The sequence below is a fragment of the Podarcis liolepis genome, assembly GCF_965112155.1.
Source record: "Podarcis liolepis genome assembly, chromosome: 12".
Taxonomy (NCBI): domain Eukaryota; kingdom Metazoa; phylum Chordata; class Lepidosauria; order Squamata; family Lacertidae; genus Podarcis; species Podarcis liolepis.
Window position 1 is genome coordinate 56,995,170 of NC_139563.1, and position 20,095 is coordinate 57,015,264.

General features: G+C 43.2%; 1 protein-coding gene across 9 annotated transcripts in view; it reads left to right on the forward strand.

The window, feature by feature from the left end:
* The window catches only part of HECW1 (HECT, C2 and WW domain containing E3 ubiquitin protein ligase 1), a 195,391-nt gene that overhangs the window by 37,185 nt on the left and 138,111 nt on the right, over nt 1-20,095 (forward strand). For 2 of the 9 annotated variants that reach the window (XM_083468752.1, XM_083468749.1), the window contains exon 2: nt 15,310-15,367. The exons of 6 other annotated variants lie outside the window; for them this stretch is intronic. In XM_083468752.1, coding sequence (XP_083324878.1) covers nt 15,341-15,367 — 27 coding nt within the window. In that variant the 5' untranslated portion in view covers nt 15,310-15,340. Of the gene's footprint in view, nt 1-15,300; nt 15,368-20,095 lie in introns of those variants that run through there. One more of the 9 variants, XM_083468748.1, reaches the window with a different exon arrangement.

Sequence of the window (20,095 nt, forward strand, 5' to 3'; positions counted from 1 at the left end):
TAACATGTCTCACTTTCTGATCAATATGAACCACTTCAATTTATCCAAGTGCCCAAGCCTTTTTCAACCATAGAAAATTCCAAACTTGGTTCAGAATAAAGTGTTGGTGTGTGAATTTCTGTTTGATACTTTAAAGGTTATTCCTTCCAGTAGCACCTTTAAGACCAACTAAGTTAGTTCTTGGTATGAGCTTTCGGGTGCATGCACACTTCTTCAGATACACTGAAACAGAAGTTGCCAGATCCTTTTATATAGTGAGAAGGTGGGGAGGGGTATTACTCAGAAGGGTGGTGGGAATGGGTGATTGGCAGATAGCTGAGATGAGCCTGTTGACGACTCTTAACGACTGTAATAGGTCTTACAGGAAAAGGCAAGGGGTGAGAAGGTGAGAAATGGCTTAGTTATGTATAATGGGATAAGAATCCAATGTCTTTGTTCAAACCAGGTCTCTCCATGGTTTTAAGTTTGGTAATGAGTTGCAATTCAGCAGCTTCTCTTTCCAGTCTATTTCTGAAATTCCTTTGTAGTAAAACAGCTACTTTGAGATCTTGTATAGAATGTCCTGGGAGATTGAAGTGTTCTCCTACTGGTTTCTCTGTCTTGTGATTCTTGATGTCAGATTTATGTCCGTTTATTCTTTGGCGTAAGGTTTGGCCTGTTTGTCCAATATAGAGAGCTGAAGGACACTGTTGGCATTTGATGGCATACACAATGTTAGACGATGAGCAATTAAATAGTCCCGAGATGGTATGTGTGATGTTGTTGGGGCCAGTAATGGTGTTGTCCGGGTGTATGTGGCAGCAAAGTTGGCATCTGGGTTTATTGCAGGCTCTGGTGCCAGTGTCTGTGTTAAGTCTGGTTGTAGTATTATTGTGGGTTAGGAGTTGTTTAAGATTGGGTGGCTGTCTGTAGGCAATGAAAGGTCTTCCTCCCAGAGCTTGAGAAAGAGAACTGTCATTGTCCAGGAGAGGTTGTAGATCTCTGATGATGCGTTGTACTGTTTTAACTTGGGAGCTGTATGTGATGACTAGAGGTGTTCTGTTATTTTCTTTTTTGGGTCTGTCTTGCAGCAAGTTCTCTCTGGGTATAAGTCTGGCTTAAAACCATGGAGAGACCTGGTTTGAACAAAGACATTGGATTCTTATCCCATTATACATGACTAAGCCATTTCTCACCTTCTCACCCCTTGCCTTTTCCTGTAAGACCTATTACAGTCGTTAAGAGTCGTCAACAGGCTCATCTCAGCTACCTGCCAATCTTCCATTCCCACCACCCTTCTGAGTAATACCCCTCCCCACCTTCTCACTATATAGAAGGATCTGGCAACTTCTGTTTCAGTGTATCTGAAGAAGTGTGCATGCACCCGAAAGCTCATACCAAGAACTAACTTAGTTGGTCTTTAAGGTGCTACTGGAAGGAATTTTTTTTATTTTGACTATGGCAGACCAACACGGCTACCTATCTGTAACTTAAAGGTTATTGTAATTTTAAAAAACTGAGCTTTGATTTTTAATGCCCACTGCACAGAAAGAGAAGTACAATATTGTGCTTCGATATTACAGTGGTACCTCGGGTTACATACGTTTCAGGTTACAGACTCCACTAACCCAGAAATCTTACCTCAGGTTAAGAACTTTGCTTCAGGATGAGAACAGAAATCATGCTCCTGCGGTGCGGCGGCAGCAGGAGGCCCCCGTTAGCTAAAGTGGTGCTTCAGGTTAAGAACAGTTTCAGGTTAAGAACAGACCTCCGGAACAAATTAAATACTTAACCCAAGGTACAACTGTAATTGGATATGATGTTTTATCATGAAGCACACTGCTAGAAGGTACAGTGCATTCTGGATGAGATTATCCAGTGTACCCGCTCCCCAGTATATAAAGGGGGAAATACAACAGGGAAGAGAGCAGCGCAACAGAGATTAGAGTAATGGGGATTCTATTTACCTCTGCCATAAAGCAGAGTTTGGAGGAGACTTAGCTAGAACCGTGAATGAAATCAGGTGATAATTTTATCTGGAGGACCCAGTGGCAATGCAGGACATTGAATCACAAGCAGGAAAACAGGTAACGGAGATCACAAGACAGGAATGTGGAGTGAGGTCGGATGTGCATGATAAATAGAAACGAACTGTCTAGTGATGAGCTGATACCCCAGCCTTCCTTCATAAGGAACAAGGGACTTGCCATACCTCCTCTGAAGGAGAATGGGGGCTCTGAGGGTTTCCTAGGCCCTTTATTTTCATTTTTTATGTCTTTGATTTTCAGATGACGAGCAGTATACACATTTAATCAATTATAACCATCATAATTTATTTTTACATTTGTATCCCACCTTTCCTCCAAGGACCTCAAGGTGCATGCATATTTTCCTCCTCACCCTTTTATCTGCACAAGAGCCCTGTGGGAGGTTAGGCTAAGAGACCATGATTGGCGTGAGATCACCCAGTGAGCTTCATGGCCGAGTGGGGATTTGAACCCTGGGCTCTCAGAGTTAGTCCAACATACTAACCACTACACCCCACATATACACATAGTCCTTGCTTGATGATCACTTCAAAGGTATCGGATTTGTCCCTCTCCATTCTCTATCTCCATTGTCTAAATTTAATCCAGTCTTTCCCCCAGTATTGTATGACATTCTGTATTATACAGTACATAAGGGTGGCTTGCTACTTTTTTCATGGTTCACCATTTCTCTAATTTTAGATAAGTACCCAAGCCTGCATTTGGGTGACAACTTTGGAGGATTACATAACTAGTAGAGCGTAACTCCTTGGCATGGAAGACATATGGCAATATTGGCCCCTTTCATTTATATTTAGAGCGGGGGAAAGTACCTTAGAGTACTACCCTGAGAATTCACCTCCACCCCCAAATGGAAGCTTAAGTATGCATAGTCATGGATTGAACCAATAAATTTACCTTAAATGAAAATGGTTCTTAATTCTTCTACATTTGCACCACCCTTTACCTGAGAAACAATAGTGTGTTTCCTGAGTTACCCCAATTTAATATGATGCTTGGAAATTTCTCTATGTCCATTAGGTATTAAAGCTCATCTTCATTGAATGGTGATTTAGAATACTGGCAGAACATCACTAGTGCCTACATGACTGCATTCATATTAATTAGTTGGTGAATTAATAATTGAGTGGTGACTTGCATAAGCCATCATAGAGAAAATTCCACAGAGCTTTCAAGTCACCTCACCTGCTTTATTCACATTGTCAAGTGATTGCAGGCCGAGACCAAGGCTGGACATAGCATCACCCACAACTCGTTCTATTTAGAGGACTGTGGAGTAACAGTCTGAACCACTGCCATGTTATAAGAGCAGAACATCACTGGCCACCTCTCTGCAAAGCGTCACTGCCACCAAATGTGGGGAGATGGGGGGCTCTAGAAAGGTCAAGTCCCTTCACAAACCTGAAGCAGTGCAATCCTCAGGTCAGGCCTTAGCACACCAATCACTGTTCATAAAAAGCAAAACTCCATTTGCTGCATTCAGGTCGCTTGCAGGTCTGCTGCCACGTGCGGAGTTCCCTCCAAAAAGTGTACCACTGAAGCTTAAACCTGGCCACCAAAGCAGCACCCCCAAACCACAAGTTGGTTTCACATCTTCTACTGTTAATTTGTACAAACTAGTCTGCCATGTTTGATTACAAATGAGGACTATCACTGTCACCATACAGGGGAAATTAATTAAGAGAATTTATTCTGAAGTGCCTAACTGTGTGTTCTTCTTTTCTCATTTATATCAAGTTAATGTACATCAACAACCATGGGTGATAATTTTCCTCTTACCAAAATAATTTGTCACTGACTATGTGTTTTTTGTGAAATTGATTGAAATTAGAGTTTTGCTGCTTTTTTAAAGTGCATTGTGATTTCACATATAGGCCCAGGTGGAAGCAAACCTTATTTTGCCCTCCATCGGAACCAGCAAACCCTGCAGAAATCTTATACTAGGAGCAAATTCCACTTTTTGATATTGATTTAGGGGACAAACATAAACCATAGTTTGTTGATTCAGATGAAATGGCAAAGTATGCTTTGCTTCCAAGCAGGAAAGGGGGATAGGTTATAGTTGTATGTGAAGAGTACAAGGACTTCACATAACTCCAAGACGTGGTTTAGTGTTATGTATCAAATATCCGTTTGATACTGCAGTCTCCATAACTACCCATCCCAGTCTTTATTAATTTTCATCTTGGTCCGCATTTCATGCACAGCTACATGGCTGGTGATACATCAGATATACTTTGACAATAACAAGTAGATGGGTACCAGACAGTCACTTTCATTTATTTTCTGTACTCCAAGCCATATTAGGTTCAATCAGTGTTTTCAAAACTGGGTTAACTAGGTGATGTTGTGTAAATTTATCTCCTAGAAAAAGAAGAAAAATTTCTAAGGGAACAGAAAATGGATTCTGTATAGTTAATGTAGTACCTCTTCAGAGAAGTGGCTATGTTCTCAGCGTCCTGTTGTTGTTGTTGTTTTAAGTGATTTAAATCATATTACTTTGCCATGGAGTGGCATTGGTGATATTTTTTTTAAAGATTACATCCTGCTCTTTTTTAGAAAGCTGAGAGTGCCTGGTCACTCTCTTATACAGGCTTACATCTACCCAGGGTGAACCATTCGGTGTTTGGGCTATATATTGGTCAGGATTCAGCTAATGATTTACCTTAGCATAATGTTGAATTCCTCCCTCTACAAATGAGTGTTGAATAGGCAAAGTTACGTTTTCTGTTGCCTTTTTATTTCGCCTTTTGAAGGTATTAGTAAACTATCTGCCAACTAAAAGAAGATGGTAATTACAATTTGCATCCCACTTCATAGTCAAAAGTCGGCTCTTAAAGTACTTGTAAAATTACAACAAAACACAACAAATCATTATAAAATGCTTGAAACAAACAAAACAAAAGTCAACATCAACTTTAAAAAAATTACATTAACACCTGCAAGAGTAAATAGCATACTTTACAAAAGGAGTGGAGATATATATTTATTATTGCTGGTTTTATTAATATTATGAGTTTTATGGCAGTTGTATTATAATATATTTTATTGTAATTGGAAATGGTGTTATCTGTTACCGTGTGCTGGTCACCTTAAATGAGTTTATTTTCATGAATTTTTCTTTCCCAGAAACATTGGGAGCAAATGCACATAAAATAGCAAATAGTATTATCATGCCAATTTTATTCCCTATATGGCACTGGCACATTTTAACCAGCCCTGTAGATCTTTGTTGGATCAGTAGTGTTGCCAGCTGCTGTTGGGCCAGTGCTAGGTCTGGGGTGGAGTCCAGCAATTAGCATAATGCTAGCAAGGAGACTATAGTGCCTGATTCAGTGACAGACCATTGTTTTATAGTACAAAGGCTGGAAAAATAGAAAGCCTCTATCTTTCCAACTCTGCAATTATTTTCTATACCACAGATAATGCACTGAATAGCATAGATGTCTAGTAATTAGGATTGATTTCACCAAAATGTAGATAAAAATTCAGTTGTAGTGGCATCCACTGTTTTGAGCTTTCATCTTTATTGTCTGTGGTGTTTTAGAGCTGTTAATATTTTATATATGAAATACATGCAGCAATTTCATTTGCTTATTGCTGTGTCCTATATTTTAGGACACGGCTCAGTCCTGAATTGAATAAAAGTTAGTGGCAGTTGGCAGGCTTTTTATTGTCTCAGCTGGCAGGTCAAAGGCTTCCAAATTCAGCTGCTTTATCAGACTGAAGGAAGACTGGGTGGAATATGGTTTATTTCACAAATACATATTGCTACTTCTCATAGGAAAAACTTAGAGAATTATCACATGTACACACAGAGGATTCCTTTCTTACAAGAAAGGAGATTCCACCTAAACATTAGGATGAAGTTTCTGACAGTAAAAGCTGTCTGACAGTGGGGTGGTCTCCCTCTGGAGGTGGTGGACTCTCCTTCCTTGGAGGCTTTCAAGCAGAAGTTGGATGGCCACCTGTCAGGGATGTTTTAGCTGAGATTCCAGCATTGCAGGGGGTGGGACTAGATCAGGCATGTGGTCTACTATCCAGTATCAAAAACTGGCAGTGATCTACCAAACTCTCCCCTTGTCATTCTTCAGCAAGCATTCCCTTCTCCCACCCCTCCAAAGTCATTTAAGATCGATAGATAAATGGATCTTTATTTCACAGATACTGTAGTTATGTTTAGATATCATCATGACAGATCTAAATAGTTACTATATGGAGAAGTAACTAAACAAGTGAGAAAAATGTTTTTATATTAGTTTACACAGATCTGAGGAGCCAGTTGGAGTGTGCAGGGCTTCCCCCCCCTCCCAATTGACCAAAATCAATCCCACGATTGACTGGTTGATCGCGATTGACGTGTTGGACATTCCTGGACTAGATGACCCTTGAGGTCCCTTCCAACTCGACAGTTCTACAATTCTGTGATTCTGCAGTTCTGCCAATGGTATCAGATACTCATTCTGAGCTGTTTTGCCAATTATTATCTATCTTGAATATTCATATTGCCTGTGGTGCTGTTTCTCAACCAGTGGCTTCATACTTCAAATGTTGATACCTAGGGCTGAGCCTTTTTTCATGTTTTGTAGAGCAGTGTTTCCCAACCTTTTTTGGGCAAAGGCACACTTGTTTCATGAAAAAAATCTCGAGGCACACCACCATTACAGCCCCGTGACGTCAGCGCGCAGCGTCATGCCGGGAGGGACATGAATTGCTAGCAAATTACATAATCACCTCCTTGAGGGCTGGCTCATCTTCTCCGAAGGCAGAACCCCATTAATTAACAGCACAGACTCACACCATAGCCAAGACGAGGGGGGAAAACCTCAGTCATGCACAGTCATGCACATGTGGGGGCTAAATGAGGACGAAGACCGGGCAGAGAGCAGGGTTCAAATCACCCCACCTGGCCAGGACAATCCCTGGGTGCTCCCTTGGGCCACTCGCCTGACCCACCTCGCAGGGCTGTTGTTGCGAGGATAACACAGGGAGAACCACGCGCGCCCCCGGGAGCTCCTTGGAGGAGAAAGCGGGCGATGAATGCAATGCACGAAATATATGAGAGGCGACCAGGTTTTGCAGGTGAGGGGCCCCCGCCAGCCTCCGCTTCCAACACCCGGCGCAACGACGCCGAAGTTTCCCCCCGGGCTCGGCTCGGGGAGCAGCACTGCTCCCCCCGGCTCCCCTTCGCCCTCCCGGCTCTCTCTGCCACCCACTGGGGACCCCCCTCACCTGCCAAGTCCGGAGCGCCGGTGGAAGTTGCATGCATGCATGCAGGGCGCCACGTTGCCATTGCATTGCACTGCACTCCATGCAACGCCTGCACGCATGCATTGCCTTGCACGCCCGCCAAGGGGTCTCCCCGCGGTCCGATGCGTCCCCTCCGGCGCGGATGCAGCATTGCAAAAATAACCCCCCCCCAACGCAGCCCTACCTGGGGGGCAGCCTCCGCCTCCGCCGCTCCGCCTCCGCGGGGATCCCCGGGCTCCATCCTGCCGCCCGATCTCTGCGGGGGCGCAGGCAGGCTGCGCGGGGTCTGCGCGGAAGAGCCCTTGCCCGCCCGGCCGCCGCCGCTGCGCTCATTCCATGGCCGGGAGAAGAGCGCTTCAAACAAAACGCCCGGCCCGCCAGGCCACGCTGGGAAACGTAGTTCGCGCACCCCGCGCGGGCGCGGAGCCCAAGGGCGAGGGGACTACGGATCCCGGCAGCCCCCGCGCCGGGGACGGAGGGGGAGAGGCCGGGTGCAGGGATGGAGGGACGGGTGGGCGAGTGAGTGAGTGAGTGGCAGCCGCCAAGCCTTGGCCGAGAGCCAGGAAGGGCCTCCCCGGAGGAGGAGGAGGAGGAGGAGGGAGGCGCACAGCGGGAGGGAGGGAGGGAACCCCAGGGGTCATCTAGTGACGGCGCCCCAATCGAAAATTTGACTTTAAAAAAAAAAAATCTTTCGAATTTTTTTATTTTTCCCGCGGCACACCAGGCAACATCTCGCGGCACACTAGTGTGCCGCGGAACAGTGGTTGGGAAACACTGTTGTAGAGATTTACCCCCTGTTTGTGGTGGTTGGCTGTGGAAAGTGGAACTTAAGTTTCAACCAGGTGACTCCCTTTAGGTAACTTTCAGGGTGATGACTGGGCCCCAAGGCTTGCTCTCTGGCCTATGGGCATGGGTATAGCCAAGGGGGTCAAGGATGGGCAGCTGCCCCCAATCAATAAATATAAATAAAAATATATAGTTAACTGAGGTTCTGCACCCCCCAACAAAAGGCCTGCCCCCCCAACAGAAATCGTGGCTATACCCATGGCCCTGGGGCCCTGGGACAGGAAAGGATCTGCCCTTGAGCTGAATCTGCCCCATCTGCTTGGAGGTAGAGATACAGTCATACCTCAGGTTGAATGTGCTTCAGGTTGAGCGCGTTTGAGTTGCGCTCCGTGGCAACCTGGAAGTAACGGAGCGTATGACTTCCGGGTTTCGCCGCTCGCGCATGCACAGACGCTCAAACTGACATCATGCGCATGCGCGGAAGCGGCAAAACGCAACCTGTGGATGTGCAGACCGCCATCGCGTCTTACGTTGCATTTAGGATGCGGATGGGTCTCCGGAACGGATCCCGTTTGCATCCCAAGGTACCACTGTACTGCATTTCTAACTGGTAGGGTTTTGGTTTCCCTAGTGGCTGCAGTTTCATTCCTACACCAATACAGTGGTACCTCAGGTTTCAGACGCTTCAGGTTATAGACGCTTCAGGTTACATACTCCGCTAACCCAAAAATAGTACCTCGGGTTAAGAACTTTGCTTCAAGGTAAGAACAGAAATCGGGTGGCGGCAGTGCAGTGGCAGCAGGAGGCCCCATTAGCTAAAGTGGTACCTCAGGTTAAGAACAGTTTCAGGTTAAGAACGGACCTCCAGAACGAATTATGTTCTTAACCCGAGGTACCACTGTAGTTGTTTCCCTTGCAGGTGTTTTGATTGGTTTCAACTTAAACACAGTGTTCTAGTTCAACCCAGCCTATGTGACTGCATCTTTATTCAGCCATCAGGTCACTTGGTCCCCAAGTGCTGAACAGACTGAACCCTGCTTAGCTCTGAGCAGGGTGATGGTCTCATGTGCCTTTAGATCACTGATGGCCAAACTTAGCCCTCCAGCTGTTTTGGGACTACAACTCCCACCATCCCTAGCTAACAGGAGGACCTGTGGTCAGGAATGATGGGAATTGTAGTCCCAAAACAGCTGGAGGGCCAGGTTTGGCCGTCACTGCTTTAAATCAGTGGTGTGGGGGAGTGAATCTATACTTTGAAATGAAAAAATATGAGAGATGTTAAAATAACTATTTTTAAAAAAACAATGTTTCACAAAATGGCAAAGCATTTATTTAGGGAGAGTGGAAACATTGTTTGTGAATGGCGCAGCTTTAATTGACCTCCACAAGTCCTTGAGTGATGCAGGAGAGAAGCATTTAAGCCGCAGTCCTAGACAACGATGGTGTGGGACATAGATGCCCCCTAGATCCTAGTACACAGCCATTTCTAATACGTGACTTTGGGCCTTAATGGTAGGCTTGTTTAAAGGAGAAAAGCTTTGTCAAGTCAGATTCTTTTTCAGCTTCAAATATTGTGATTGTTTTTTATTACTCTCAGCATCAGTTGACATCCTGAATCAATTGCCCAAAGACTAGAACTTTCCAAATTGCCCATCTTTACAATTACTAGTTGGTTTTTCTGTCACATAGGTGCATTTAACGCTGTGAATTTAATTCAGAAAATTCATCTGTTCTCTTGCTTATGACTTGCAGTGAGCTGCTTATATTAGCATATAATCATGACTACATTCCGTTGTATTTATTAATAGCCTATCTTAGTTAAACATTTGGTTTCCATATGTGTTACCAATATTTTTGTTAAGTACTCACAGGACCACAAAAATCCTCAGGGGTTTCTCCCAGATTTTCAAGGATCTCAATCAATTGATTAGAACACAAAATTAGAAGGAAACAAAGTCCTCCTGGTCCAGCTCCCCCTCCTATACGTTTGGATCAATGCACAGAAGGACTAACCTAGGACAGTGCTGGGCCGATGTGAGGTTTGCGGGGTCTTTTTTGTTTTTCCTAGAACCCTGTGACCCACCAACCAGAGATAGGTACAGAAAAAATGCACTTAGAACTAAAAGGTTCTGTTGTCTGCTTTCCCCTGGCCTAGGCAGAGAGCACATACACTCCAGAAAATGCCTCGTGGACAAAAGCAGATCTTCCTGCACTGGACTTTGTCATTGAGAAAATGCATTTGATGCATTTCTTAGGTGATGCCCCACATTATGATGGCTTGAAGTAGGACTTGTTTATTGCAAGAAATTTTGTCGTAAGATAATTAAGATAGTTACATAGGTCTGATCCATCCAGTGACATAGGTAGAGGGCAGGTTTGACTTCAGTGCAACAGTACTTCCAAGTTCATTGCTTGGAATGGAGTGAGAACCAGTTAATTACATGGAAAAATGTAAACTGGTACACATTTTTAGCATTAAGGGTGTACCAGCTCTTAATGACCCCAGCCATTGAAAATCAAGGCTGTATTCATTTGAGTAGCCCCGCCTCTTTAGCCTCTTTAACTTCTTTTGTGGTTCTGTGTCTTGGTCACGCACTCCTGTCTGACTGAATATTGGGAAATACATTTGGTTAAAAAAAAATTTAGTGGAGAGAGTAAAATGTACAATGTCTGTGTGTCATCTTTACCCGGAAGTCTAGAACCAGTAACTTGTAAGCATTATATACCTGGTAATATTCTATGCATAAGAGAAGGAGGAGGGTCTCGTGACATAGAGAAGGCCCCCAACAGTTTTTGCTCTTTTGGTGCCATGGCTAACCCTTGCGGTCCTGTGTCTTGCTGTACCCAACAATTCCTGCAGCAGGTTTCACTCCCCCTCTCCTGAACCACTTTCTTCCCTGTACTTGTTACATGCCTATCCCTTATTCTGCTTCTGCTCTACTTCATTCCCCTCATCTCTACATCCTCTCAGACTCTGCATCTCTCCTCAGTCCTCACCTTTGCTTTCTTATACTCTCTTCTGCCTTGTCATCATAAGTCATTCACACATCCCATAGTTTTATTTCTGTTCTAGTTTTATTAAAGATTTTATTAAAGATGGGATAACAAAGAAATGGCAACTTGGGCTTTCAGAGGATCTCCTGGGCTCTGTGGCTTTCTCAGTCGCCAAGGCCATGTTAAAAACTAGGCTGTGGGACACAGATCACCAGGAACTAATCTCAGCTGCGGGAAAAACATGTTCCCCCCTTTATTTTCGACTCTCTTGGGCACAGGAATTTAATCTTAATTATTTACAAGTTTTGTTCAATCCGCAAGAAAGAAGGGCCTTTTCGCTGCCTAGGTTCAATTCTAATCCTTCTAACCTCCTTTGGGGTAGGTTTGCGGGTTTGGCAGAAGGAGATAGGATCTGCCCATGCGATGCCCACCTGGTGGAAACTCTAGCTCACATGGCCCTTAAATGCAAAATGTATGATGATCTCCACCAACAATTTTTAGACCATCTATGCATTCCAACATGGAAACCAGAGACGGAGGTTATGCGCTTCTTATTACAGGGGAGAGACAGTAGCTAAGTTCCTCTATTTGATTTTTTGTCGCCAAAGTATGCTACAGGATCCTGCCCTTGCTGGAAACCCACAGAGATGAGGCGGATTGCTCGCCTCTTCTGCCCTTTGGTGGGTGACTGTGCCGTTGGGGTGGCGTCAAGATTGCACTGGCCTATCTATTCTGAATGTATTCTGAATGTTCTTATGTGATGCCAATAAAGGTTACGTGGCTTGAATAAAGATTCCATAGAAAGTCCCTTTTTCAGCATGGCAGTTAGGGTTTATGATAAGAGCACATAGATAGACCTGCAACGTGCAATCACAGGTAGGCCCAGAGCTTAAATGCAGATTAAGGTTCACAGTGAGGCTTAGACACAGGAATCCATAATGAGCTGAACTGGTAGTGAAATTATGCTGCAGAAGTCTGTCTTTCAAAGACAGCGCTGACCAATTTCTGGTCCTGCAGATGTTGTTGGAATGCAGCTCACACGTTGTCTGGGTGTTGCACCTATTTTAGGATAAATGGTATTCTTTAATCTTCTCTTCACTGGTCTTTAAGTTTTCCTAGCATTTAGAAGTTTGGGCAAGGGGAACTGTGTGTGTGTGTGTGTGTGTGTGTGCGCACGCACGCGCGCACACACACACACACATACACACAGTATATAGAGGCAGGCTTCCTCCAGAATCTACTGAATGTACCTAAATGGAATTATTTACAGTATATAGCAGCATGTAGCAGAACATTTCAAGCCAGGTTTTCCCTCCACTCCTTTCTGTTTAGATATCACTGTTTTAATTTTATGATATGTTAAATAGCTTCAACTTCAGTCCACTGGGCATGCTAAGACACTTTGAACCATCCTGAGTCATTTTAATGATACTAGCATTCATACATAATCAAATTCATTGTTTAACACTTAAAGGGGAAAATGAATATTGGATCACATCCTCATATTTCACAGACTGAAACGAAATAGCTAGAGAAACCCTATATTCACAATAAGCCAGGGCCAGGGACATGCTGCTGAGATGCTGACAGGCCATCATATTAAATACATGCTCAGCCTGGGAGAGAAATATGAAAGCACCCAGTACACTTTTAAATGTGTGTTATTGGTTTGTTTTTGTTTTTATTGTGTATTTCATGGTCCCCACCCCTTGTGCTTTTGTGTTGTGAACCACCCTGGGAACTGTGGATGAAGGGAGGTATACTAAACAAACAAACAAACAAGCAAGCAAGCAAGCAAGCAAGCAAGCACAGAACCAGAACCAGAATATTCCAAACGAGTATGAAAATGGCATTCGCACCCACAGCACCCCTGGAACTCTACCAACCTTCCCAATTAAGGCCATGCCAGCACCAACCCCTACATGCTGCTCACACCAGGGATGGGTTTTGGCCTTTCATATTTCAGCAGTGCCCTGTGCAAAGCCCAAATTCACCGCCCCGCCCCCCCGCCTCTCACCTTCCGTGCTGCATGTGCACTATGTCATAGCTGCGACACCCTGCAACGCCTACATCGGCTCAGCGCCCAGTGTAGGGGACATGGTTGCCCTGCTCTAAATAAGCCTCTGCTGGCACGTATATGGGGCCACCTCATGCAGGCAAAGCAAAGAGGTTGGGCATCACATTGCCATGCCCCCAATGTGCAAGAAACACAGAGAACCAGTCAGCTGCTGCAGGGGCCGTGAAGGTGCTTTTGTGGCGCTGTCTGCTAAAGCAGTGACAGACACTCTCAGGAGTTTTCTGGTTCAAATCCTCCCCAACAGATTTATATTCTTATTTTTTGCCTCCATCCCACCCACTCTCCAATGGAAAAAAGGCACAAGCAAGAAACAAGGGAGCTCAGCCATGCAGCCTGCAAAGCGGGTACAGAAACAGGATCAGGCCGTGATGCCACACAGGATTCCCTCCCTTTCCAAAGGTTCCTCTCATGTTCTGGCTCATATACCCAAGCAGAATACATCCTGATATTGACTGGGAAGGTCCAGGACAATGGAAGGAAGTTGCGGGGGTGGGGGAGCAGGAGGGGGGAGCATGGTGACAATTTATCTTCTTTCCCATCAGTATCAGTGGCGTAGCGTGGGGGGTGCAGGGGGGCCGGGCGCACCGGGCGCAACATCTGGGGGTTAGGGGGCGCAAATCCACGGGTTAGGGGGCGCAAATTACTTGCCTTGCCCCGGGTGCTGACAACCCACGCTACGCCATTGATCAGTATAGTGGGGCGTCTGTTGAATTCTCAGCCAGCAGATCTTGAGTATAGGACTGCATCCTAAGGGGTTAATATCCATCCATTGTGAATGAAGTTTCCTGTAATTCTGCTTCTGTTTCTTGAGTAAGAAAATAAATAATTGCAACAAATCAGACCCATTTAGATGGGAGAGTTGGTGTGGGCTACAATATATCAAGGTGAAGGTGTCATCACTAATTTATGTTACTCTGTTGAAAGTTGTACTTTTTTTTTTTGTTCAAATACTGTAATTGGTGCTTCATAAATAAGAGTTTTCTAAAGTGTGCATACACAGGGTGATGATCAACTATGTTTTACTCAGAAGAGACCCCTTGCAGTTCATGAACATGACTAAATTAAGCTCATTAATTTCAATGGGTCTGCTGTGAGTAAACCCGAGCAAACAGTACCATAGGGATCAACCCCTTGTATTTGAATGCCTCACCCCACCCCCACCAGTTAATATCAGTGGGTGAAGACTTGCATTGAATTCCTTTAGTTAGCATGTTACACTGCTACTCCAATTCTTAGCACACTTGCTTGGATGTAAAACTCACAGACTTAAATGGAATTTAGTTATTTAAAGTAAAACACTGTTGTTCTTTGTGAATGTAGCATCCCACTCCAAAATATAAAGCACTGAAATGAGCTCCATGGATTTTACTGTAGTGTGCTACATCACAATGGCTAAGATCCAAAGTTCTGTGGGGCTTCAACATACACCTGAGACCTTAGGTGAGCAGAGTCTGCCTTAATTTTGAGGGGGGGGTGCAGCTTTCCTTGCGCAACAACTGTGCAGTTGCGCACTGCTGACTGCGGTGGCCTTGCCTCCACAACCTTCTCCTGATAATTGCTGATAAGCATTCCTCTCCCCTTTTATTGCCTTGTAGCAGATAGTTTCCATCACTGAGCCACCTTATGAATAGCAGTTTACTGTACAATCCTGGCGGGGGGGGGGGGAGGTCTAAATCCCATTTGCTTCATCAAAGCTTAGAAACATCTGATTTTTAGTGTTTAATGGACTGCACCATCCATCAAGCGGCAAATCTTTAAGAATATAGATTTAAATGAAAAGGTTTTTCTGGTGGTACTTTCAGTTTGGTCATTGTTACAACAATGTTGATTTAGTTATAAGATTTTCTTAGACCAAATGAATAAATGAATAACTTAGACCAAATGAATAACTTTTAACTGCATTTTCCAATATGTTTTCAAGTTATTTCAAAGCTTTTCTGTTGTTTTTAACAGTGCAAGTTTTATTGGCTTAGCATCCAAGTCTACAGCAATATGTTAACAGGAAAATGATAAAAAGCAACATAAAACACACCAAACATAAATGAATACACATTGGAATGGAGGAGGTATATTTTGGGGCAAAACACAATGTTCTGTTTTCATAAATATATGTCTCTGTATTAATATGTCACTTTGGAACACATACTGAGTTAACCTCATTGAACTTTTCCCCAGGAATTGATGCACTTACAATTGAGGAGTCATTATGCTGCTCCACCTGTGTAGTGTTAAGGTCAGTGTGTTTTTCTGATTATAAAAGCCATCCATGTCATTCCATTATAAATCCACAACCAGTCACAATGGAATGTGCCATAGCCCAGGGCTGGTTGCAGGTGCCCTAGGTAAACACGGTTCAAAGGCCTGCCCAATTCAGATCGTGTGGGTCTGCTTAAGCAAGAGTGGGGAACTGTGGGCCTAGGGGCCAAACTGAACCCTCTCCTGGTTTTTGTCTGTTCCCATGCAGTTTCCCAGTGACTCCTGTTGAACTTTGGTTTTGTTCTGTCCTTGACTCATTTTTAACATCTAAGGGACATGCAAAAGACCTTCCAGTAATAGGCTTCTAGGTAAGACATGTATCTGGTTAAGGAAGCCTAATTTATAGCAGGGGGTTACCACTTAAATAGTAGCTTGAAGCCAGCCACGAATTCAAAAGTGTGGTGAATTTGACATGCATTTCCTGCCCGCTGAGGCATTTATTTCCACAGCAGACAATGACCCAGTGGCTTAGCTCACAGTAACACAGCGCCAGAAGGACTGGAGGAGGAGCAAAGAAGCCATAGTCCCCTCTGTGGGAGCATCCATGCTAAGGCATACAAGCTGAGCATTCATGTGCCTCCTAAGCTATTTGTGAGTTCTTCCCCCGTGAACACAGAGCACTCCTGCATTAGGGAAGTGATATAACTGGTACAGATATGCACAACCTCTTACCTTCTTATTTAAAATACTAGTCCCGTTCTGGGATTACATGCCCTGCATACATAAATTATTAAAACTGCATCAGTGCATGCATGTGTATGGGAGCGTGTGTGAAACATCATATAAAAATCCCTAGGCAACTTTTTCTAAGGGCAGCCCAATTAACCAATTTTAAATTGGCTTTTCGGGTAGCCCTTACACCGAAAGATCAAAAGAGGGTAGAGCAGTGCTAACAGGTTACACCCCATTTGCACAAAAATCACAGGCTTCTCCCCTGCCTGCCCACCTTCACCCTCCACAGAGGCAAGCAAATGGCATTATTTGAGGGTGCCTTCCAGCCAGCAAAGCCCCTTGAGGAGGGTACAGAGCAAGTGAGGGGGTGAGGGGTGATGCCTGGGAAGAGTCCTATAGGTAGGCTAGGGGGGGTGGCTGCTTGATTTGACCCTCAGGCATGTGGTTCCTCACCACTGCTTTATACGGAAGCCTAAAAAGTGTTCCTTTTGAAATGGCATCCTCAAAAGTCTACTTAGCTTCACTGCATGCATGTCCTTTTTTCAGCGTCTTCCCATAAATTCTATTTTTGAAATCTAGCCATGGCACTTATTAAACAAGGAGCAGTGTGCAGCTTGAGCGTTGCAGCTGATCATATTCATAGTGAGCCAAAGACAGATAGTGCACCTGCCACTCATGCATGTGGCGTTTCTCTAATTCATAGAATCGTTAACCTTGACTTGATTCAAAGTCATTACAGCGCATAAATCAGCCATCATCATGTGCACGACATATGAAACCTGAAGTATATAAAGCACCTCAGTAGTATATATTTGAGGATCTTAAAGATGCTGAGTATGCAGTAGATTCTTGTTCCTATATACACGATTTGGCTGAGCTTAGTCCTTCTAAATTACTATGTGTTTGTACAAAATCAGAACATGTGGCAGTGTTTTCTCTGGTGCTATTTCTGTCTCTGAAATAAATAAATAACGTATTTTGGGATTTGCTTCTTACTCCATTCTACTTTGTTGCTGAATCATAGAACAATTTCATTGCCTACTAATACAGAGATTTCCAAGCGCTGCATGTGTTTTGTACATATGAAATTCCTGTTATGTTCTTTAATTTCATATGGCTTTTTATTTTGACAGTTTTTTTAAAAAAAACCTCGAAAGTTATTTCTGTTGTTGAGAAAATGTTTACAGCTAATTGTATGAAGGAGGAAAACAGTGCTGCAAATTGTTGAAGAAATGCATGAAATCACTTACGATTATTGCATTTATATGTTTCCTAAATTTTGCACTGTTCTCATCATTGCTAAAATGAAAGGATGTCTGTTTGGTCTTTTGAAAGTACATAGAAATGAAAAAACTATATAGGTGTAAAAGGTGCCCCAGTTTAAGGGCAAACCCTCCTCTTCTTTCTTGCATCTCGGCTGCTACAGCATTTTCCAACAGTGGCCAATATGTGTGCTGGGAAGTAAAAGGTTGCTACTCTTGCAAATTGACCTGAGGGTACTCATAACTCTTACCATCAGTAGTGCAGGCATCATGTGCACTAAGCAGGCACACATCTACTTAATGACTTGGTAGTGTCCAGCATGGGTTCCTGACCTCATGGCTCATGCTTACAAGATGCTAACCTAGCCGCTTCCATGGGTCTCCCACAACCTTGTGATGTTCATTGGTAATCAATGTTGAGTCATCCTCCTCCTTGGTCACCACTCAGTAGTGATCTCTTCCATCCTAGAGTGCCATCTCAGTCACTACAACTGGTGTTCTCATCTGCTTTCCACCTCCAACATTTCTTACCTACTCCTTACTAACACATCACTACCTCCATTTTACCTGATACAGCCATCTCCTCCTAGTTTTGCCATATTTTGAAGAACAAAAAAGAGGACACATTTGCCAACTTCTATTTTTAACTCTGGACCTCTATGGTGACTCTCATTTTACATACCCATGAAAAAGAGAATGTGTCCTGGAAAAAGAGGACAAATGCCAACCCTAGTCCTGCTTACCCCAAAACTCCTTACAGCTACCCCTCTTTCCTTGGAAGATCTGCCCATCTCCTAAGAACTCCAAATACTCCCCAGCTATTTCCTTATCTCTCCGCAAAGCCTCTTGTATCCTTGCAATTTTGATGTGCGCATTCTAATAGATCAGGGCCATCTTTCCTACATGTTCAAAGGTAGCTGTGGGCTCAGAGAACAGTACACCTTCCACAGCTTATCCATGCCTTCCAGCACCACCCGCGTCTCTTTCCAGCTAATAACAGCTGGAAGTAAATGCCTCTAAAATCAGTGGAACTTGCTTCTGGTTGTGAAACTACTGCATTAGCTGGCTATAATATACAGTGGTACCTCGGGTTAAGTACTTAATTCGTTCCGGAGGTCCGTACTTAACCTGAAACTGTTCTTAACCTGAAGCACCACTTTAGCTAATGGGGCCTCCTGCTGCCACTGTGCCACCGGAGCCCGATTTCTGTACTTATCCTGAAGCAAAGTTCTTAACCTGAAGCAATATTTCTGGGTTAGCAGTCTGTAACCTGAAGCGTATGTAACCTGAAGCGTATGTAACCCGAGGCACCACTGTATTACCTATTCAGCCTGCCTGAAGAAATTGTGTCATGGACTGGCTGGATACAGAGGAGTGTTGGGAGGCACCAGCTGGGGAAACCCCAAGGGCATCCCCCAAGAGAAGAAGGTTCAAATTTGATAGTGGTTTACTGAATTGCCTTCAGTTGACGCTACCAATTCATACCAGTTTCTTTCTTTTTTTATAATATTTTTATTAATTTTCCATCAAAATACATATAACACCAAATCAAAACTTTCACAAATTTTCTCTTTTGGACTTCCTTCAGCTTCTCTGACAATCATCCAAATTTAACTTTTTTAATTTCACATTTCCTAAATTTACTATTGCCTTTTAACCTATCTTTCCAAATTTATTTTTCTTTTTTACAATACTTCTCAAACTTTTACAGAGCTTCTTGAAATGCTACTAGCGTTATTCTCCCATCACTTATACATTCCAAATAATCTACAAACTTTCCCCAGTCCTCGATGAACTTTTGATCTCGTAGATATCTAATCTTCCCTGTTAGTTTATCAAGTTCTGCATAGTCCATCAGCTTCATTCTCCATTCCTCCAATGTTGGTAGTTGTTCCTGTTTCCATTTTTGGGCCAATAATATTCTTGCCGCTGTTACTGCGTATTGGAAAAGTTTACAGTCCTTTCTATTTATTTCATTTCCTATTATTCCTAGAAGAAAAGCCTCTGGTTTCTTAACAAATGTATATTTCAACATCTTTTTCAATTCATTATATATCAACTCCCAGAAGCCCTTCACCTTCATACATTCCCACCACATATGATAGAATGTTCCATACTTTTCTTTACATTTCCAACACTTATTACATGTTTTATACATTTTTGCTAATTTTACAGGTGTAATATATCATCTGTAGACCATTTTCATAACATTTTCCTTTAACGTAGTACATGCAGTAAATTTGATATTTTCATTCCATAATTTTAACCAGCCATTAAATTGTATATTATATACAAAATCTCTGGCCCAATATATCATAACTGATTTAACTTCTTCATCCTTTGTATGCCATTCCAGCAGTATTGTATACATCTTAGATAAAATTTTATATTCATTGTTTAATATTTCTATTTGGAATTTTGAGTCTTTCTCTGCATATCCATATTCTTTAAAGTCTTTTTTAAACATTTCATTTACCTGGAAATAATGCAACCAATCATATACATATTCTTTTACTTCTTCTTAGGGCTTCATTTTCCATTTCCCCCCTTCTTTAACAATCAAATTTCCATATGTAATCCAATTCCCTCTCATATTGATTTTTTTAACACTCATAGCCTCTAACGGAGATAACCAGTGTGGAGTTTTTGGCTCTAATAGGTTTTTATACCTATCCCATATCTCTATCAGAGATCTTCGGAAAATGTGGTTCTTAAAACCTTTATGAACTTTCTTTTTTTCACACCATAAATATGGGTGCTAACCAAATCTG